This window comes from Lactuca saligna, chromosome 3 (genome assembly GCF_052625555.1).
Source record: "Lactuca saligna cultivar CGN05327 chromosome 3, ASM5262555v1, whole genome shotgun sequence".
In the NCBI taxonomy this organism is placed as follows: Eukaryota; Viridiplantae; Streptophyta; class Magnoliopsida; order Asterales; family Asteraceae; genus Lactuca; species Lactuca saligna.
Window position 1 is genome coordinate 26,361,561 of NC_136419.1, and position 23,462 is coordinate 26,385,022.

General features: G+C 34.0%; 1 protein-coding gene across 2 annotated transcripts; it reads left to right on the forward strand.

Moving 5' to 3' along the window:
• Positions 1–6,298: 6,298 nt before the first annotated feature.
• LOC145034873 (protein CLAVATA3 INSENSITIVE RECEPTOR KINASE 1-like) lies at positions 6,299–9,993 on the forward strand. Of its 2 annotated transcripts, none has more exons than XM_078983430.1 (11): positions 6,299–6,907; positions 7,212–7,344; positions 7,462–7,533; positions 7,624–7,767; positions 7,860–7,931; positions 8,016–8,075; positions 8,147–8,244; positions 8,330–8,476; positions 8,562–8,903; positions 8,984–9,378; positions 9,462–9,993. In XM_078983430.1, the coding sequence occupies exons 1-11, from the start codon at positions 6,796–6,798 to the stop codon at positions 9,777–9,779; spliced, it is 1,893 nt and encodes a 630-aa protein (XP_078839556.1). In that variant the 5' UTR covers positions 6,299–6,795; the 3' UTR covers positions 9,780–9,993. The 2 variants fall into 2 exon arrangements, with proteins under 2 accessions (XP_078839556.1, XP_078839557.1); XM_078983431.1 differs by having other exon boundaries at positions 6,304–6,907; positions 8,987–9,378.
• The last annotated feature ends 13,469 nt before the right edge of the window (positions 9,994–23,462 follow it).

Consider the following 23,462-nt stretch of genomic DNA (forward strand, 5'->3'; position numbering starts at 1 on the left):
TTTTTAAGAAGATACTAACGTTGTACAAACATTTACAACGAGCATCTTACTTCAAGTAAACACATATAAACTTTTACTACAAACTTATACTGTGAACATTTTCAATATACATTTTACAACAAAAATGACACTAATTACTTATGGACTCACCATCATTTTATGTTGATACTCTCTTTCAAAATAACTTGTATTCTCAGGGAACCAGTAAGACAGGTACACCCAGGCAACTTTTGAAGGAGGGAATGGATCCCAGACTCATCTATATTTTGGATAGTACATTTTTGGTGTCATTTAATCTGTATAAAGGAACACACATGTATTTAACTGCTACATTAATGAAATGGATGTTGTTTGCTTGTTTACTATTATTCTGTGTTGTGATACTGAACATGACGTCCTCCGCCCCAGAACATTTCCGTCGTTCCGGTTTTGGGGTTTTACATTAATAAACCAATTTCTCATTTATTTATTATACTCACGGTCTGAAACAATGGAGACCAGAACCCCATGGCGAGCAACGATCTCGCAAATATACACATCGGCCAACTTGTCGGCCGAAGTACTCTCCCGAATCTCCAGGAAATGGGCACTCTTGGTCAATCGATCCATGATGACCCAAATAGCATCAAAACCCTTTGTCGTGCTCAGCAACTTGGTGATGAAGTCCATCAAAATTTGTTTCCATTTCCACATGGGAACCTCCAGAGGCTGCAACTTGTCATGTGGGCTCTGATGCTCGACCTTGACCATCCTACAGGTCAAGCACCTCTCCACGTACCAGGTGATCTCCCTCTTCATACACGACCACCAATAACTCAATCTCAGATCCCAATACATCTTGATGGCCCCGGATGGATAGAAAAGCAAGACTTATGAGCCTCCTCCAACATAATCTGCCTGACCCCACCAAACATAGGAACCAATACCCGAACACAACGAGTCAACAATCCACGACTATCTGGAACAAATCTAGTGATCTCACCCAGGGGCGAGGCTATGTGCATGTCAGGTGGGTCCAATGACCCACCTATTTTTTTATTTTATACTATAACATTACTATAGGAAAATTTTAGTGAACTACCTTAAAAATAATTTAGGACCTACTTTACCCATAAAATCTTTGAATTTGTATAGAAAATTTTCTATAGAAAAATTAGTGGACCATGTGGTTTTCTATTCTAGACTCACCACTGATTCTCACCCCTGATCCTTTCAGTATTCCAGTTCTCTTCCCGAAAATCCTCGCCCCGAGCCTCCTTAATCAATCCCAACATCGGAGAATCCACTGATATCCTTACACACGAAACCTCATCTGAAGACCCAGCCGACTTGTAGCTCAAAGCATTCGCCACCACATTTGCTTTACCCAGTTGGTAAAGGATCTCAAAGTTATAATCCTTAACTCCGTCCAGCCACATGCGTTGCCTCATGTTTAGGTTCGGCTGATCTATAATGTGCCTCAAACTCTTGTGATCCGTGTAGATAGTACAGCCGACCCCATAAAGATAATGCCTCCAAATATTGAGGGCAAAAACCACTACCCTTAACTCTAGATCATGTGTGGGATACCTTGTCTCGTGAAGCTTCAGCTGCCGTGAAGCATATGTTATCACCTGTCCTCTCTGCACGAGGATCACCCCCAAACTAGTAATGGAAGTGTTAGGTTTTATGTACTCTAACATCCCTACGGTGCACATACAACCCTAATGATTTCGATCTAAGTTTTCTCTAGTTATACATGCAATAAATTTTTTTCCAAAGCATGAAGCCTAACTAGCATACAACTTGATATTTACATCATAAAATCTAGTTAAAAGAATACCTCTTTGTTGTAGCTTGTAGAATTTGGCCTTTCAAGAGCTTAGTACCTTAAATGTTACACCTCTAATGGAATCATAACACACCATGAACAAATGGAGGACTTTGAGAGCAAGGTTAGACACACCAAAAATCGGCTATACTCTTCATGGAATACACAAGTATCGATTTTAGGGTTTAGGGAATACATATATAGTGTAGAATTCCAAGAGTCATATGTAAACCCTAATTGTTACACTTAGGCTTATGATCCAATAACTTATATGGACTAACTCTTCATGGACTCTCACATAAACTTATTACATCATGGATCAATAGCCCAAACCATATGTATCATTGACAAGGTTCTAAATAACGTAAGGCGTGGCTTGGCGGCAAAGTCAAGCCTCCAGATTTTCCGAGCCTTGGCGAGTCACGACGTTTGTAAGGCGTGACTTAAGGCGGAAATCTTCTATATAATTAATATTTTTATATGTATTTTCAACTATTATTCATTTTTATACACATATATAAGTTAAGGCGGCGTTTTAGCAAAGCTTGGCGGCTGGTGCAAGCCTTGGAGCCGTAGTGCGCCATGGCGGAGCCACGACGAGCTTTTTAGAACCTTAATCATTGATTTACGAAATGCTTTGATAACTTTTATCTTATCATATTTTGTTTTGAGAACAAATTCCGCAACACTTTTATGTACAATGTTACTCTGATTTTCAAACAAGCATAAACAAAATCGGTCTTTTCTGGCCGTGAAAATAGGGATGTCAAATATTTAAATATAATATCTTTATTATGAACCTATAAATAAGATTTATCAGTGATTCAAAGTCATTAAATTGGTTGATCTATTTACGGGAATGATGTCTAGGTTGTGATTTAGTGAGGTGTTTAAAGTGGGATTTCCAAATCGTATACTTCGTATACCAAACGAACCCTACCTCCGATATGATCCTACCTGGTCGTTGCTTACTTAATAGATCATGAAGTAGACTCTGAGTTAATGATGAATCTATACTAATAATTAGTCGCAATGAATGTTAGACAAAAATCTAGTGGTAATGATACTAGGTTTCGTCGAAAGAAAATAAATTAATAGAAGCGAAACGCTGGCTGAGTTCAGAATCACCACCTTAACATGTGAGTGCATAGTTACTTTCATCTTACACATAGATATGAAGTATTTTATATAAATTACGTGCTATGTGTGCATATTGTCTAAATACTTGTTTTCTATGCTGGATGAAAGATTTTATACATGTTTTAAATGATTTAAACTGTATATGTATTTTATATCTACAAAATGTGTTGGGTAAAACATGAGTAAATATAATAGTTGGGTGTGATGAAATAAAATGATGAGAGACCTCGATGTTGATGATTTTTCTAGTCATCTAGCGGAGTATAGATGATGACCATGGACTTTTCTAGACAGTCCAGTGGAACACTAGCAGGCTCACAACCTGTAGATGTTTGTGAACGATGTGTTCACCGGTGTACTCCATCCCCCTCATGGTTGCCTTAAGGACATTTATTGCTGAGTAATCTCCTTAGCAGTAGTGTCCATCCCGATGATGATCCTTAGGCTAGGTCCCTGATGATAGGTGTTTTAAGAACATAAAGTGAGGATAACGAGAACGGGTAATCGGGTTATTGTTGGTTGATGAAATTAATAAACTTATTTATTGTGGGTTGAAATCCCTATGTGCTTACCAGGCTCCCAAGCCTGACACACTCAGTTTCTTGTATTACAGGTAGTGGCACTCGAGCATAGATGTGATGTGTGGATGAAGGATTACGGATTATAGGCTTGTAGATATGAATAAATGTTGTAAGACTTATATTGTACTGTTTATGCTTTTGATCCGTATCGAACAAGACATCTCGAGATTTTTAATGAAATACATTTCTTCGGAAATACTTTGATATATCTTTATCATATTTTATTTTGGGAACAAATTCTGCAACACTTTTATTTAAAATGTTACTCTGATTTTCAAACAAAGCATTAACAAATTGGTTTTTTCTGACCGTGAAAATGGGGATGTCACAATCGACGCCCTGGGTTGTTATCTGTCCACGATGTCCGAACTATCGCCCACTTTATGCAGAAGCACATCACCATTGTCGATGGAGAAGATGAAATCACAGAGGGAGCGATCGATGGAGAAGATGAAATCACAGATGAAGTGATCGTTAGGGCTTGTTGTTGGAGATGAGAATAGAGACGTTGAAGTCTCTTTATGGACTAAATAATAATAAAATAATAAAGAGGCTAGATGAATGGACTAAAATACCCTAAAGTAAGAGGGGCATCGGTAAAGTAAAGGGAGCTTGGTAACGGCTGTTAAGCCATTGGACTAAACTTGCAACAAAATGAAACTATTGGACCATCCTTGCAAGCCAAACCTATTTTGGACCAAACGTGCTAGTTTTGACATACCATAGGGACCAAATTTGCAGTTTTGTCATTTGTGTATAACATAGACTTGGAAGCAACCAATGTAACTAACCCAACGAAGTTGATATCATTGGTTATATCTATCGCAAATCATGTGTAATCCGGAGCAAGATACTGCATACATCTGTCGATACGCTGCTATTGCTTCCAAAATGTTTTTCGAAACTGAAACTCGGAAAAAACCCGTATACATACTCATTCCAGAATGTTTTTCGAAAGTATAGAACACACAAATATATTAAAAACACATATGTATTGTATATTTGGAAGAAAAACATAGAAAAGCCCTACTTCTATCTCTCCGGAACGCCACTCGGGAATGTATGGTCGTTCCGGACGTCAGTCCGAAATACACTTTTTCAATCCGGAAAGGTACACTTTTTCAATCGTGTCCATTTCCTAAAATAAGCAATTGTATATAAAGCACCTTATGAAATTAGGCCATTTTCAACAAAATATGTCAATTCGATGACTAATGACTGTAAATTACCATTTTCAACAAAATCAACATCAACATAGTAATACGTCATACTTTTAAACGAGCAATGTGTCGGATCCACTTGTTTGTAGTTTCGGTCTATTGTTGATTCATCATGACAAAATCTATTCTAATAAATGAAGATCCATTTTGTCATATATCTATCTCTTATAAGTTTTGACACTTATCATTTTATGGTATTTTTAAAATAAATAATATTCACATGTCAATTTTTAGATTTTTTCAATCTTTAAAATTAAAAACTCATATAATACTTAATACTTATACTTATATATAAAGTATTAAATTTATAAATGTTATAGTAAATTTCAATAAATACATTTTTTTCTTTATTTCAAAATTTATTTTAAAAAATAATTAATATTTACATTTTGATATTTAATTTTTTTTAATCAATCTGTCTTACACCCACATATGAAAACCATTTTCCTACATAAAGGGATTAACACTTTGATATTGAGCGAATTTGAGAGCATTAAGTGTGGATTTTTTTAATTTTTTTTATTGGTTGGTGAACATCATAGCGACATCTTGATTCAAATCGGATATTACCCCCGATGAAAGTTATAGATGAAACTTGTATAGTTCATTATTTAAAATGAACCATATCAAACATTTTTCCATTGATTTTCACATACATAATATAATCTTAAGTTTTCTTTTGTCTATATCCTAACACTATTTTCTTGTAATTCTTTATCACATGATAAGCCGTTTGCGTAATTCTCATGATAACTCAAACCTGTCAATTTTCGGATTACGAATAATTACGTTTAAAGCAACTATTATAAATAACTACCATATTATAATATATACAATTAAAAATGTAAAGTGGAGAATATTCAAGGGACAAAAATACCTTTGGTATTTGGGAGTCGTAAGTGTGGGGAAAACAAAACCTAGAGATAACAACAACAGAATGTTTTGTCATTTAACTCCTCGTTTTCTTCCACATATTCCCATTTTACAATTTTTAAATAGTTTATATTCCCTAAACTAAATGGCTTAAATTATGAAACTTATCATTTTATTAAAATCCTAATCCTAATCCATAATACGACCGAATTCGTATCATTCACTCATTTGGAATAATTATAAAATGTTTAACTTAATATAGTGTCTAACAAAATATCGATTAATAATAACAAAAGAAGACACACTTCAGAATTATAATTAGAATGGTGGACCATATAAGGTGGTGAGCTTTTTGTAGAAAAAAAGACACACTTCAGAATTATAATTAGCATCAGCTTTTTATGAAACAAAATCATATATCAGAACACTGTTTTTATGGTTAAAAGGTGAGCTTTTTGTAGAAAAAAAGCAAAAAATAAAAATAAAAAAAAGCAACAAAGCCCAAGACAAAGACAAGGCACGTGATCTGCCAAGATTTTACCTGCAAGAAAAAGCTTTTCTTTTTTGCTTTTTTGACATCTCATCGTTCTCTCTCACACACAGATACAGACATCCACCCTTCAGTCCAATCACTGAATAAAAAGCAAATGTCTTTGTTTTCCCCCGAAAAAATCCAAACAATTATTTGATTCTTTTCATAAAAATAATTTGAAAAACTAACCGATTCAATTATTTAAATTCCCTTTTGTATTGGTGAACCCCCCTAATCTCATTGTGAGGTGTTCTTGGTGCCTACTCTCACCAGCTCTAAGATTTTGATTGTATCTTCAAAGGATAACATTCAAGGCTCAAGAACTGCGTACACCCAGATCTCTTAATTTCAGGAAACTTGCCGTTTGGGGGATTTTATTACGTGGGTGAAGTGCATTTTTGAGATTTTGTTCCTTTTGAAACAAGATTAAAGTTGGGATTTGAAAGAAAATACTGGGTTTTCCTTGATAGGCTTCTGATTCTGTTCTTAATCTTCAAAGCATATCTTTTTCGTATTCTGGAGTTTGGAGAAGAAGACAAGCATATATAGCATATAAATACGGTGAAAAAAACCATTTCACAAATGTGTTGTGCTCATGTTCGTTGATGATTCTGTGCACAATTTGAAGATTCTTGAAGCATGGAGATGAAATTATGTGTGTTTGAGACATTGCGATTAGGGGTTTTATGTCTTTTAACATGGCTGGGTGTCGCATATGCAACTCTTTCTCCTTCTGGTGTCAATTATGAAGGTCAGTTTTCATTCTCTTTTTGTTTCCATATTTGGGCATTCTGTTCTTAATCTATTTTTGTACACTATCATTCCTTGTTCATTCATACTCAACAATTTTCCTCTTCAATTTGGGCAAATTTTCATTAAATAAAAACATATTCTTCTTTAATTCCCTTATCCTTTGAGTTTTAATCGGATACATAACTTTATACGTAGTTAATAGCTAACGAGTTTGTTTCATAGTCGATAAACCGCATGAAAAAACTCTTTAAGTTTGGTGAAAATGGATAAAAGATCATTAAAATCGTTCGTAATTGATGCAGTTGTAGCTCTAATGGCTATAAAAGGCGATCTAAAAGACCCACGAAATATCATGGACAATTGGGATTTATCTTCTGTCGATCCTTGTAGTTGGAGGATGGTTACTTGCAACCTTGATCGCTCTGTATCTGCTTTGTAAGTTTTTATTAAAAAACTGTTCTTTCTTTTTAACTTTATAAAACTTTTCGCCAATTTTTCCATAAATCAGTTCTCAAATGCTTCAAATTTTTATGGGTTTTGATTCTTGACCAGAGGACTACCTAGTCAAAACTTATCCGGGACATTATCGTCAGCAATTGGAAATCTTAGTAACTTGCAATCTATGTAAGTTTTTCAGTTACTCTTGTTCTTCACTAAATATCAAACCACAATTATAATCTTTATATAAATTGATAATTCGATATACTTTTGTAGCACACTACAGAATAATGCAATCTTTGGGCCTATTCCGGATTCAATCGGAAAACTTCAGAAGCTTCAAACTCTTGATCTATCAGGAAACATCTTCAATGGTCAGCTTCCTAGTTCTCTAGGGGACCTCAACAGCCTTAATTTTTTGTAAGTTTTGATCTTTATTTTATTTAAACATACGAATTTATAAAAACACGTAAATTTTACTCATTTTGAATCAAATTCTTTGAGCAAGACAGGCGTCTGAACAACAACAGTCTTTCTGGCCCTGTTCCTCAATCTTTATCCCAAGTTGAAGGCCTCACTCTTGTGTATGTTCTTTTTTCTTCCATAAAAAAAATATGGAGATTAATATTTAAGATTATCTTATTGTAAAATTTCACTTGTTTATGTAGAGATGTGTCCTATAACAATCTGACTGGTCCTCTGCCAAAACTATCAGCAAGAACTTTTAGGTGAGATTTTTTTTTTTCTTTTTCTTTTTGTGTAAAACAATTTTCTTTATCTAATTTTTTTTCGCCTTCAGAATCATAGGAAACCCTTTACTTTGTGGCCAAAATTCTGTAAATAATTGTTCAAACATTTACCCCGAGCCTCTCTCTTTCCCACCAGATGGTTTCACAGGTATTCATAGTCATCTTTTTTTCTTTTTCTTGTGTGTGTGTGTGTGTGTGTGAAATTAATGATTCTAACATGATACTTTCACCAGACCAATCTTCATCAAACGACAAAACTCGCCATTTGGCTGTTGCACTTGGGACAAGCCTCAGTGGCATTTTCGTAATAATCTTGATTGTCGCGATGCTCATTTGGTGGCGATACAGGAAAAATCAACAGATATTCTTTGATGTTAATGGTTCGTAAACTGTCACTATTATCTTTAAAATATATTTGTCATATTTTTTTTTAATAAAGAAAATGAGGTTATATATGTTATGCAGATCAATATGATCCCGAGGTATGTTTGGGTCATTTAAGGAGGTATACATTTAAGGAGCTTCGAGCAGCTACTGACCATTTTAACGCGAAGAATATATTAGGGAGGGGCGGATATGGAATTGTTTATAAAGGGACATTGAATGATGGGACAATAGTCGCTGTTAAAAGGTTGAAGGATAGTAATACTTTTGGGGGTGAAATCCAATTTCAAACTGAAGTTGAAACGATAAGTTTGGCTGTTCATCGTAACCTTTTAAGGCTTTGGGGGTTTTGCTCAACTGAAAACGAACGCCTTCTTGTCTATCCATTTATGCCCAATGGCAGTGTTGCATCTCGATTAAAAGGTTCACTATCTTCCCATTTCGTAACATTCATAATGTTATTTATTCGGTCTAAAAAAAAGAAGAAACACTTTATATTTTAGCAGATAATATGGAGGGAAGGCCGGTATTGGACTGGACAAGGAGAAAAAACATAGCATTAGGAACGGCGAGAGGTTTGCTATATTTACACGAGCAGTGTGACCCAAAAATCATTCACCGTGATGTGAAAGCCGCAAATATTCTTTTAGATGAAGATTTTGAAGCGGTTGTTGGTGATTTTGGGTTGGCAAAGTTGTTAGACCACCGCGATTCCCATGTCACAACCGCCATCCGTGGCACTGTGGGCCACATCGCCCCCGAGTATCTTTCAACCGGTCAATCCTCATCTAAGACTGATGTTTTCGGTTTTGGCATCTTACTTCTTGAACTTATAACCGGACAAAAAGCTTTGGATTTTGGAAGAGCCGCTAATCAGAAAGGCGTAATGCTAGATTGGGTATTATGCTTTTCCTCCTTCTCTCTTTTTATTAATAGAATGAAAATGGAATGTAAAGATGAACAATTCATTTGTGTTAACAGGTAAAGAAGCTTCATCAAGAAGGGAAGCTAAACCTAATGGTGGACAAAGCATTGAACAATGATTTTGATCGAGTGGAGTTGCAAGAAATGATTCAAGTTGCACTCCTGTGTACTCAATTTAACCCTAGTTATCGGCCAAAGATGTCGGAAGTGTTGCGGATGTTGGAAGGTGAAGGGTTGGTGGAAAGATGGGAAGCGTCGCAAAGAGTTGAGACCCCACGATTTAGGGGTTTAGAAGGGATTCCACAAAGATATTCGGATTATATAGAAGAATCTTCACTTGTAGTTGAAGCAATGGAGCTTTCGGGTCCAAGATGACATGAATGTTTCGGTGTTATATATATGTGAGGTTTTGTGTGGTTGTGGATATTTTATTGAATGAATGTGTAAAAAGGGTAGAGGGAATCTTGTGTTTGTTTATGATGGAATGAAAGTTCGATGCAGAAGTGAAATTGAGCAAATAGCAAATGTATATCTTTTTTCCAAAAGCGATTTGGTTTAACAAATACACGTCAAAGCGTTTATATGTTAATTTGTGTATAGTTTAACTTTTGGTGATTGTATGGTCTTTTTTCGAAAGTGAAGTGAATCTTTCGATAATATACTTTCCTAATGGATGATGTATGCAACTTTGAAGTTGAGACTCCGAGGGACTATAGATGTAAGGCTGCCTTTTTGTGTAATTACTAATTAGACAAAATTTCACATATGGGCCTTAAGCTTTTTTGTTTGTAGGGTACGAAACCTTTTTTTTTTTTTTTTTTTTTTGCATGGTTGGTTTCTACATAGCAAACCTTGCACCCAAACAATTCTTATAACTAACAAAGTTAGTTTCTCTGTTAAATTAAATGAAAATATCATATTGCCCTTGCACATTATAACACACATTTTCTCTCTATATATCTCTCATTCACATAAACACTAAGCAAAGAACATACATGTAACACTCTAATTTGATTAAATGACAAATAATCGTTCCAACATCTCTAAAGATCTATTATGAATTTACTTATAGACTAAACTACAACAGAAGCAAAATAACATAATATAAAGTCTTCATCTGAACAAACTCGAGTGTTACATCTTTATGGAATTCTTCTATCGTCTTCTGGATCAATCATTCTCCTTGGAATTTCCTGTTACTTGCTAAATAGTTTCTTGGTTTGTACATATTTAAAATATCTAAAAAGGTAAGACTATGACCTAGTGGGTTCGTGTTGCACATACATGTCCATCACTTAAAAAAATAAAAGGTTTTATCGTATAGTTTCAATAAATCATACAACAAAACATATCCGATGATATAATTTAGAGGAACGATTAATTATCCAGAGAAAGAACCAAATGTTCATTTCCCTTCTCCTTGAGACAACTCATCATCCATTATACTCAAGTATTTTAAATATCCAAGGAAAAGAGTAGAATTCTCAATTCCCATCCCCGCGCGATCACACACATCCGTTATGCCCATGACGATTAAACACCCACTCGTTCCCGCTAAACATGTCATCCAGAAAAAAAACGCACAATAGATAAACAACTCAAAATAACATTTGCATACAACCATACTTACCATAAAATATAATGTGAATAAATAATTGAAAAATTGCATATAAAGCACATGATAAATATTTATGTGCGAGGAACCACAGAACATGAGAAACTCACCTCGTTGGCGTTAGGTCTTAACCGAATGTCTTCATGCTACTTGTGGACATGCATTCTATGTTTAACTAATATGTTTTCTAAGGCTACAATCCTAAAAAAACATAATATGTATTCATGGTTTTAAACTATCAATATGTCTCCTTCGGACAACCAATAATTTTATAAGATTTCATTAATTATATTTTTCAGAGAAATTTACAAAAATAGCCATTTACACTAATGATATTACAAAAATAGCCAAAAAAAATCGAAATTACAAAAATAACCACCCATTTCGCAGATGAGAAGGTCCCATCTGCGAAATGGGCTTCTCATCTGCGAAAGTACAAGTTCCTAAAGCACAGTTGTGCTTTAGGCACTTGTACCTTCGCAGATGGCCTTTTTTTTAATTTTTGCGAAAGTACAAGTGCCTAAAGCACAGTTGTGCTTTAGGCACTTGTACTTTCGCAGATCAGAAGGTCCCATCTGCGAAATGGGCTTCTCATCTGCGAAAGTACAAGTGCCTAAAGCACAGTTGTGCTTTAGGCACTTGTTCCTTCGCAAATGGCCTTTTTTTTTTTTTTTTTAAATTTTTGCGAAAGTAATATTTGAACTCGGTAATAATTTTTGCGAAAGTAATATGCAACCGGTAATCTTTTTTGTAAACCGACTTGAATGGTAATATTTGAACTCGGTAGTCTTGTACTTTCGCAAAAATTTAAAAAAAAAAAGGCCATTTGTGAAGGTACAAGTGCCTAAAGCACAACTGTGCTTTAGGAACTTGTACTTTCGCAGATGAGAAGCCCATTTCGCAGATGGGACCTTCTCATCTGCGAAATGGGTGGCTATTTTTGTAATTTCGATTTTTTTTGACTATTTTTGTAATATCATTAGTGTAAATGGCTATTTTTGTAAATTTCTCTATTTTTCGTCATAACTTTAGTAAAAGTCATCATTTCCAAATAATAAAATTTCTCTCCTTCAAATTTAATACTTCAAACTAATAAAATTTAAAGATACGTCAGAAGTTTAAATTAACAAACCACAGGTTCGTTGTGTAACTTGTGATTTTAATTTCAAAAGAAATTAAAATAAAAACTAGCAACTTATCACAAAATAGGGAGTATTAATTTAATTATTATTTCCGAAAGATACGTCTGTATTAAAAAAAAAAAAAAAAAAAAAAAAAAAAAAAAAAAAAAAAACTATCAACTTTCAACTTATCTATAGGGACCATTTATGTAACTGTGTCCGATAGTTTCTTTATGGAAAAAAAAAAAAAACAAAACAAACATTGGTATGTATTACTCAAGAAATAAAGCGGCAAATTTATAGGGACTATTTTTATACATTACAAACTGACTTATGAGAAAAAAAAAAAAAAAAAAAAAAACAAAAGGCGCCTGTCAATCATTCTGCCATTTTTAAGATTTTGAACCTCTGATTTTTATCTAAATATACTAAATATATAAAAACCATCTCTCAATATCTCCACTTCCTACTAACATAAACCCTTAAATATTTTTTAATAAACGATCAACGCCTTAAATTAATAAATTAAATTCACCATGTGATACCAAAAACTTCATATTTATTTTTTTTTCTTTCAAATCCACCATTTTATTGGTCAAATCATAGACATATGATCAACCCAAACCATGAAACACATAATCTACAGCTATATAATTTGAGATTTACTTAGGAAAACATACATTTCTTCCTCAAACCAACTCCGAATTTTCAAGAGCTTCTACTTCTGATTTCTTCTTCGATTCTACACATATTTTCACAATTCTGGTGGGGATTTCGCATGGTTTCTTGAGCTTTATATAATGCCTAAGATTTTAACTACTAAAACCCTTTCACATGCTCGAATTTACTACATCATTAAGGGTGACGATTTTGAGGGTTTAAACCACATTATTTCTCTTAATTAAACCCAATTACTATTAATTAATCACTCATTATATTATGTTAATAATATAATCAATTTGTATATATTTATACATTTTTTTTTTTAATTTGAGTTATCACAAATTTCTCCCTTTCGAAAAATTTCGTTCTCGGAATTTGAACTAAACAACCAAATAAGGGTATTTGGTCTTCTTATCTCATATGTTTCCCTATGTCGCATCTGACCGTTTATGTTACTTTCACTGAGCTTTCATGAGTTGTGTCTCTACATTCCTTAACTTCTTGACCAGATAATCCATTTCTCGTTGTACACTTTTCCAAAATGATGATATAAAACTAAGGTTCTGATGATAAATAGACAAGCGAACAATCTCATTACTTTTCCCATAAGTATGTTTCACCCAATGACACAATTTAATGGAACATTTTAGATATCCAGAAAAAGAACCAATGGCCCACTTCCCTTCCCACTTGGCACAACACATCAATTATGCTAAGCATTTAAATATCCAAGAAAATGAGTAATATCTCAAATCCTATCCTAGTGGGTCACAACAAACGCATTATGTTTCCGACTATCATACATCCATGTCCCCAGTAAATGTGTCATCATACACCAGTTAAACAAATCTAAAAACTTTCCACTTATCCTCTACCATGTTTTTTTCTGACTCTTCTTCGGTTCACCCAGTAATCTGACAATTACATTAATTTTCATCATTTTGAATCTTACTTGATTCCTTCCTTAGCTTATGACTTAGAGTATAAGTGACAACGTTAACCTTCCATAATCAGTAAAGATCTTACACCTTTGACTCTTGGTAATCCATGTAGATCTACAACTTCCCATCCTTTTCAAGCAGGTATTGTAACTATTAAATAAACCCTTTCATCCTTGTTTGTGCTAACTAATAGGACTCTCGAGAAATCCTTTACAAATGGTATATGTGTCACGTCATGTTCTCCTATTTTGTACCCACGCCTGAATAGTTTTCTTATTATAATATATGTTAGCTTGGTTTTCGACAACCAATCCAATCCTACCACAATAATCAAAATCTCATAGTGTTATGCGTACTAGTATTAGTGGTGCTAAACAACAATCTATTTAAATCAAGTAACCATCAAATTCTATTCTGACGATTACACAATGATCATCATCAGTCTTTATTTCTAAAGCTTTTTCATCCATATTTAGGCACTTATAGAAAGTAATGAAAAAAATGTTTGCACCTACATCAAATAGCACCCACAAATATAGAGTTTACATGGAAAGCACATGCCACTATATTGGGGCATCCTGAGCTTCCTGAGTTGTCATATGGAAATCCTTGCCTTTTGGTCTTGTTGTTTCTGCCGTTTCATCTCCCGACCGATTTCTCTTCTCTGTCTTCATGCGTTGGATATTATTACCCTTATTCTTGGGACAGTTTGACCTGATGTGATCTGGGGACCCGCACCCATAACATATATTCCCTATTTTACAATCTGAAGCGATATGTCCTATTTTTCCACATTTATAGCAAGTTCTTTGGATCATATTACACTCCCTTTTATGGAATCGTTTGCATATAGGACATTGTTTTATCCCAGACTGTTGCTCATAGTTATGATCTGAACTAGAAGTATTGCATTTCTTTGAGTCTGTATTTGAACTTTCCAACTTCCTTTTTTTCTTGAATCCTTATTCTCACCTTGACGATTCTTTCCCCGTTCTCGGCCTTCTGTGGCGTATACAGCAGATTGTAAGGTACCTGGTTTCTGAATTTCTACAAATTTACGAATGGCGGTTTTTAGTACCCAAATATACCTCTCCACCCTCATTTCTTCCGTAGACACGTAAAATTCGGCAAACCTAGCTTTCTCTGTGAACTTAGTGGTGTACTCTCACAGTCATATTCCCTTGTTCTAACCTCAAGAATTCTTCCTGTAACTGTTTAACTGTCATTCGAGGGCAAAACTTTCCTCTAAAGATTCTTAGAAACTCATCCCACGACATCTTCTTGGCCACCTCTCGCCCCCTAACTTCCTTCACCATGCCCTACCAATGTATTGCCTCCCCTTTTAACATTATCGCAACATAAATCACCTTGTCCTCATCCACATATTTGCTAGTATCAAATGTTCCCTCAATCTCCATGATCCATGTTGATGATAAAACAAGATCAATTTCTCCGTTAAATATGGGTGGCTTATAATTCATGAACGTCTTGTAACTACAACCCCTCCATTCATGGTTGTCAATGTGCATTGAGTGTTGTATAATGCTTGGGTCAGGATTTGTATTTGGTATACTATACTCGAAGTCTTCTTCACCTTAACCCAAGTTACCTTGGTACTCACTCATTATTGCATCTCGTGCCTGAGAAACTACACTTGGCAATGTGGAATGTATCGCCCGTGCAATCTCATCAACCAACTCTTCTCTAGTGATCATGTTTTTTGCACGACCCCTTCCGCGATCTCGACCTCGACCGTGGTGGGAGCCGGAGCTTCCCTGGCTAGATAGTGCAACTATCAGTGTTGTTACAGCCCCTCTCCCTCTTCCTCTACCCTTGCCTCCTCTTATTCCATGTCCACGTGCACGATTCTCATTAGGGATCAATGGAATTTCTGGTATATCTTCAGGTGCTCTAACATAAGCTCCAATTGGGGTGTGTACTTCCTCCGGAGTGACCTTAGCAAACCTTCCAGGTCTCCTTGAATATATAATACCTACAAGCAATATGAGGTCTAATTTAGTTGCTTGATTACCTCTCGTTCCTTCCATCTAAGCTTAAGTGTTTATGTAAACACCTAATCTACTTAAACAACGCTCTGATACCAACTTGTAACACCCCAATTTTCAAATATCGATTAAATGACATATAATCGTTCCAACATCTCCCAAGATCAGTTATGAACTTACTTATAGACTAAACTACAACAGAAGCAAAATAAAATAATATAAAGTCTTCATCTGAACAAACTCGGGTGTTACATCTTTATGGAATTCCTCTAGCGTCTTCTGGATCAATCATTCTCATTGGACTTTCCTCTGCCACTTGCTAAATAGTTTCCTGTGTTGCACACATTTAAAGTATCTAAAAGGGTAAGCCTAGGGACTAGTGAGTTCGTGTTGCACATACATGTCCATCACTTAAAAAAAACAAAAGGTTTTATCATATAGTTTCAATAAATCATACAACAAAACATATCACCCCATAACATAATTTAAAGGAACGATTAATTATCACGAGAAAGAACCAAAGGTTGATTTCCCTTCTCCTTGAGACAACTCATCATCCATTGTACTCAAGTATTTTAAATATCCAAGGAAAAGAGTAAAATTCTCAATTCTCATCCCCGCTGATCACATATATCCCTCATGGTTACGACAATTAAACACCCACCTGTTCCAGCTAAACATGTCATCCAGAAAAAAATGCACAATAGATAAACAATTTAAACTAACAATTGCACACAACCATACTTATCATAAATATACTGTGAATAAATAATTGAAAAGTCGCATATAAACCACATGATAAACATTTATGTGCGAGCAACCACAGAACACGAGAAACTCGCCTTGTTGGCGTTAGGTCTTAACCGCATGTCTTCAAGCTACTTGCAAACATACATCTTACGTTTAACCAATATGTTTTCTAAGGCTACAATCCTAAAAAGCATAATATGCATTCATGGTTTTAAACTATCAATATGTCACGTTTGATCAACCAATAATTTTATAAGATTCCGTTAATTATATTTTTCTTCAAAACTTTAGTAAAAGTCAACATTTCCAAATAATAAAATTTCTCCCTTGAAATTTAATACTCCAAACTAATAAAATTTAAAGATAGGCAGAAGTTTAAATTAACAAACCACAGGAGTCAATTTCAAGGGAGAAATTTTATTATTTGGAAATGTTGACTTTTACTAAAGTTTTGAAGAAAAATGTAATTAACGAAATCTTATAAAATTATTGGTTGATCAAACGTGACATATTGATAGTTTAAAACCATGAACGCATATTATATTTTTTAGGATTGTAACCTTAGAAAACATATTGGTTAAATGTAGGATGTATGTTTGCAAGTAGCTTGAAGACATGCGGTTAAGACCTAACACCAACAAGGTGAGTTTCTCGTGTTCTGTGGTTCCTCGCACATAAATGTTTATCATGTGGTTTATATGTGACTTTTGTAACTTGTGATTTTAATTCCAAAAGAAATTAAAATAAAAACTAGCAACTTATACCCGATTTCGTTATATTCCTAACCCGAAAAAGCACGATCATTCTGCCATTTTTAAGATTCTGAAACTCTGATTTTTATCTAAATATACTAAATATATAAAAGTCGTCTCTGAATATCTCCACTTTCTACTAACACAAACCCATAAATATTTTTTTAATAAATGATCAACACCTTAGATTAATAGATTAAATTCACCACGTGATACCAAAAACTTCATATTCATTTTTATTCAAATTCACCATTTTATTGGTCGAATCAGAGACATATGATCAACCTAAACCATGAAACACATAATCTATAGCTATATGTACTATTAAATTGAACTTTACTTAGGAAAACATACACTTCTTCTTTAAACCAACTCCAAATTTTCAAGAGCTTCTACTTTTGAGTTCTTCCTCGATCTACACATATTTTCACAATTCTGGAGGGGATTTCACATGGTTTCTAAAGCTTTATATAATGCCTAAGATTTTAACTACTAAAACCCTTTCACATGCTCGAATTTAGTACATCACTGAGGGTGGCGATTTTGAGGGTTTAAACCTCATTATTTCTCCTAATTAAACCCAATTACTCCTAATAATCACCCATTATATTATTTTAATAATATAACCAAATTGTATATATTTATACATTTGTTTTTTAATTTGAGTTATCACAATACACCCTCTCAAGAACACATCACCTACCAATGCCATTGCCCATCACCACCATATTCTACTACCGTCCATCACCGCTATCCACCTATGGCCACCGCCAACTACTCTTTCCGTCACCACTATCATATATGTATTGAGCCACCACCGATCTCCTCTTTAGATCTTGGTTCACTGGAACCTAAAAACGCCAAAGCATATATGATGGAATAAACCTTTACTCCTTAGATCTTGGTTCATCGACGCCTTCTCTCTTTCTTTATTTTTTTTTCTCTCTCTCTCTCTCTCTCTCTCTTTATCACAAACACACACACACACACACACTTCATACCGTCACCTTCCCCCTAAATCCTTAAGAAACCCTTACAAGAACAATCACGTTTTCGATCATATTTTACCATCTTTGAACCTTCAAAACATCATCCTCAACTTTTAATTTTCGAGTTCAAGCATCAAGACTTTTTCTTTTTGATTTTTGAGTTCAAGATAAGTCCTAACTTTTCAAAGTTCAAGATCGATTTTCATCAGATCTTCCATTGTTGTTTGAGCAACAGATTTTTCATTATTGTTTATGCAAGCTTGTTTTCCAAGTTCAAGAAACCCTAACTTCATTGGATTGCCAATGTGTGTGTGATTTGATCTCCACGTGTATATATGTGTATGTGGCGATTTTTATAGGCATGTCCTTTTTCAGGATATGGTGGTGGTGGTGGTATATGATTGAATTGCTACCACCATTTTTATGGCAAATTACAAAGTTGTGATGAAATAACAAAACTAATTAAGGATGACAGAGAAGATACACATATGATGCTCAACCTTATATTTTTCTAAGCTTGGGCTTAAGGCCCCTAATTCTCAAAACTTAACCCAATATTAATATATCTCAAATCTCAGTTAGTCCATTACTAATTGTCTGATAGACTACATCACAGTGAGCGATCTTGATTCTTGAAGACAAAACGCGTGCGACACATCACTGCGATCTTCAAAACTGAAACGCCACATTTTTTTTTTCTATTCTTCAATCTCGATTCTCAATTGTTCAGATCATTAACTCCAAACGGTATGTGTTTCCCATCTTTTTAAGTTTTCCATGATCTATTAGGGTTAGCCGATTGGGAGTTAATTATTTTCAGTTATCCATTGATTACAGATACAAATTTTCAGATGTTAAGTCTTGAATACTTCTATGTGAATTTTTCCTTTCAAATTTTTGAATTTTGATTGGAATGAACTCAAGGAAGCAGTCAACGAGTCAAGCCTGTCAAGCAACATGTATTTTCATTAATCCATTACTTTGAGTAATTTGTTTGTTCATTTGTAGTTGTTTTGGTGATTAAGAAAAAACATATACAAAATAAAAAAAATTAACTCTGTTATTTATAAATTTTTTAGTTTATTATTTTCAGTCTCATGCATGGATAAAGAATGATAGTTTATAACGTTAATATAGTAAAGACCAAAGCGTCCAATATTTTTGGTTCGTTTAGAGCACCTAAATTGGTTGAGCTCCCTTTGAAGATACACATAATCTATGAAAGCATGAGAGAGAGAGAGAGAGAGACCACCAATGTATAAGGTTTTATTATATATCAATTTAAAAAGAAAACAAAAAATTCATTAAGGATATATTGGTAATTTCACATAGGTTTAACTACAAAATTTTAATAAAGTTAATCAAAAGGATGGGTGTTGAAACAAATTTAAAACTAAAATAATATTTATGTGCAAGTTTTACTCCGTATGGATCATCAATGCAAAAAAAGTTTCGCATGGACTATTTTAGGGACAAATAGAAAAACTTAAGGATCATCTGTGAAATCTTGTCTACTAATTAATTAAGGGGAAGTTTGTTTAAAATGATTTATTTGTTTTTTAAGTAGCTATAGGGATGAACACCAATTCCGATTCCGTACCAGAATCAGTACTGAACCATACCGAATTTAAAAATACGGGACGGTACTTGGTACTCTAAATACATGAAATTCGAAAATCAGTACCGTTGGTACCGGTACTAGTACCGAGTACCGGTACCATTCTCGGTATCGGTACCAGTGATGGTAATTCGGTTCGGTACTCAGGATTAACTTTCGATCAAATTCAATATTCGGAAAATCGGAAATGGGACGGATCGGTACCGGTTCTGTTCCACACTCATCCCTAAATAGCTAATAAGTTAAATTGAGTGTTTTAGTGATGAAAATAGTTTTTTTTAAATGGATTTTCCTCACCTTTACCCTTGTTCTCAAGTTTTTTTTAAGGAAGCAAAGTTGAAGAAATGGAAGGAAATAGATGTTTTATTATTATTATTATTATTATTATTATTATTATTATTTTATTATTATTATTATTATTTAATTTTTTAAGGAGGGACAGGAAAGAAAAGAAGTGTTCTTGAGTTTTTTTATAAGAAAAGGAAAGGGGAGGACATGAAAGTAATATTGGTTTAGAATTTCATTTAAGAGAGTGAAATAAAATATTTATTTTATAAAATTTAGTTCTTTCCACTTTTAGGATTATTGGAAACAAAGAAAAATAAGAAAAGAAGGAAAAGAAAGAAAATATTACTATATTCCTTTCCTTCCATATCCTTCATTTCAACTTCTTTTGTAAAGAATGCTCGTTAATAATGTGTTTTTAAAATAGTCATTTTCTATTTTACTAATTTCTTAAAACTTTTTATTGATTTTTTTAGATAAAAAGAGCATATGATGAATCTCAAATTCTTTTTTTTTCTTCTAAATTTTATTTTATCATTTTACAATATCCAAACATTTGTTTAAAATTTTAATTTTGTTAACACATAAGATAATAAACACTTTTGCCAAAAAAATGTATTATTTTGAAACACAATCCCAAACACCCCTAAAAAGATGAAGTGAAAAGGGTTGTGTAATATTCATCGTGAGTTAGTGATGTTAATACTTTTTTTTTTTTGACAAATAAACTTGCAAGTAATACCCACACAATTATTATATCAACTAACCTAACTATATTCTAGTGATTGATACTCTTTGAAATGAACTTGTATCGGCAAATTTTAAGTCTCCTATGGAGTATCGTATCATCCTCAAATATCGATTCATGATTTTAATATTCTCAGCTGACGAGATATGTTCGTTGTGTTGCAAGAAATGTTTGACCTTTTTTGGAGAGCATACAGTTCATTGCAAAGAACTCACAGGTTTCAAATACATGCACAATATGATTAGGGATGTCTTGGTCGATATATTTAAGCGTATCGAGGTTTCTACCAAGAAAACGGTTCCAGTGAATTTCTTAACTAACCTGACAGAATGAAGGTCAACCCTTAGACCGGCTAACGTTTTGATTTTTGAATAAGTTGGAGGGAAAAACGCATGTGTAGACCTTACAAGCTATCCCCTCTCGTAGGCTTGAGGGACGGTGGTTTCACGACGGGACATGCTACATTAAAAGCTGCTACATGCAAAGTCCCTAAACATAAGAAATCGTGCATGGAAAATCAATATATGTGCATACCATTTGCATTTGATACGTTTGATTTCTTTACGCCAGATGTGTAGAGCTTTTTAATAGAATAAAACGGATCATGCATAACAATGTTATATCCGCTTGATATATGGATGTAGTATTCAAGAGAATTGACTTTTACAATACAAAAATACTTAGCGGCGCAACTTGTTGCACGTTTGTCTTCTCATTTGTTGTACGATGAAGACTAAGTTTTATTAATAAAAAAAAGTAATTGGGATTAACCCATTACATTAAGTCTATAAGTTAATGTTTAATTATATTAAACCAAATGTTGATCACTCACATATCTTTTTCTACATAAGACTTTTATTAAGGTTGTTATTGCATTGAAAAATGCATGACAGGCCATTCCATATATTCAAGAAATGCAAGCTCCTTCGAATTCGATACTGTCAAATGTGGCTATCATTGTAAAGATGAAGAATGTCTTTTGATGTGTGTGGACTCAACTAGTTTTAAACCTACTTTTTAATTATAAAATAAACACACAAAGGCAGTGGACCTATCAATTGTGGTAAAGCTAAATAAGTAGGGTATCGAACACAAGGAATGGTAAATTAAAACTAAAAACTAATTTTATCTAGATTAATTAATAAGTAGGGGTTTTTCTCTAGTTTTACAAGACTAGAAACTTACTAACTATCACTTAAACTAAAAACTAGAAAAGCAAAGATTTAACTAAATTCAATAATGGGAAGGACTTCTGTTTAGTTCAACTCAATTGATCCTATTGTTGATATTATGGTAATAGTGCAAATGATTAATTCTTCTATTGGTTACCGATTCAAGTGATTAGATTCATGTTCGCTGCACTAATCCTTAGAGAACAAACTAACTCAAACAGTGATCAGTTGTCTAATTTAATTTAATGCACTTGATTATTTATTCGGGTTAATTTAGACTTGTAATAGCTAACTAATTTGGTCATTTAGCTAACTTCTTGTTGATGGTCATCACATAAGCTCATACATGAATTTACCCATTTTTATTATTAATTCTAGTTTTATGTTCATTAATCTTAGTCATATGATGAAGTGGTCACATAAGCATATGAGTTTGACAATTAAAAGATGCTCATACTATTTAATTATCTTCCTATTAACAAAAAATAGTTATTATTCACACACAAGGTTCTTTAACAAGCTAAAATCAACAAAATCACCAACATTGAATTAATCTTACCATACATCAAACCATAGTATCAATATTGTATCCCCAAATAGAAGTTTAAGAGTTTTAGCTCATGATTGAGGTAGGTAACAACAATAAAACGAATTCTAATTGTCTATCCATAATGGAAAACAAATGATTAAGTAAGAATGATGTACATTTTGCCTTAAATCTCCTTCGGGATTGAATTCTAGGTTGTATCTTCGTTCTTCAGATCTCTCCTGGCTCTGATTCGCAGCTTACTTCTCCCCAAAGGTTCCAGAATATCGAATGGCGATCTGGGCAGCCGTTTTTATAGATGCGAACCGACTCGCCGAGTCCATTACTTGATTCCCGTGCACGGTAAGTTACAGAGTCTTTATCTTCTCGATCCTTCGATCGGACTCGCCGAGTAGTCGACCCTACTCGCCGAGTAAATGTTGTTTTTGGTGGTTTTCTTCTTTGTTCAATTCCCGAGCTCCCAACCGTTTCTCCTGCTTCCTTTAGCTTCCGAGCTTCACCTTTGGACTGAAAACATAATTCAAACACTTTTAGGTATCTTTTGTCCATGATATGCAATAAATTAGCTAATAAATGATAAAAATCTATGCTTAATATAAGACTAAATATGCAAATATCAAAATACCCCACACTTGACTTTTGCTTGCCCCCATGCAAAACTGAATTTTAACACATTAGAATCACATATGACAACTCCAATCGAACCCAACCATTATGCCAAGACCGCAACGCATGCATTTGTGTCTAAATTTTTTCCTAAGGACCCCCATACTCCAAATACTCACAATCGTCATAAACATTCGCCCACTTATCCCGAACAATGCTCATTTTATGCATCCCTCTGAATCCAT

Coding starts and splice junctions, on each gene's coding strand:
- LOC145034873 (XM_078983430.1), top strand. CDS start 6,796: ATGGAGATGAAATTATGTGTGTTTGAGACATTGCGATTAGGGGTTTTA. Junction 7,932..8,015: donor GTTGAAGGCCTCACTCTTGT/GTATGTTCTTTT, acceptor TTGTTTATGTAG/AGATGTGTCCTATAACAATC. Junction 8,904..8,983: donor TGTTGCATCTCGATTAAAAG/GTTCACTATCTT, acceptor TTTATATTTTAG/CAGATAATATGGAGGGAAGG.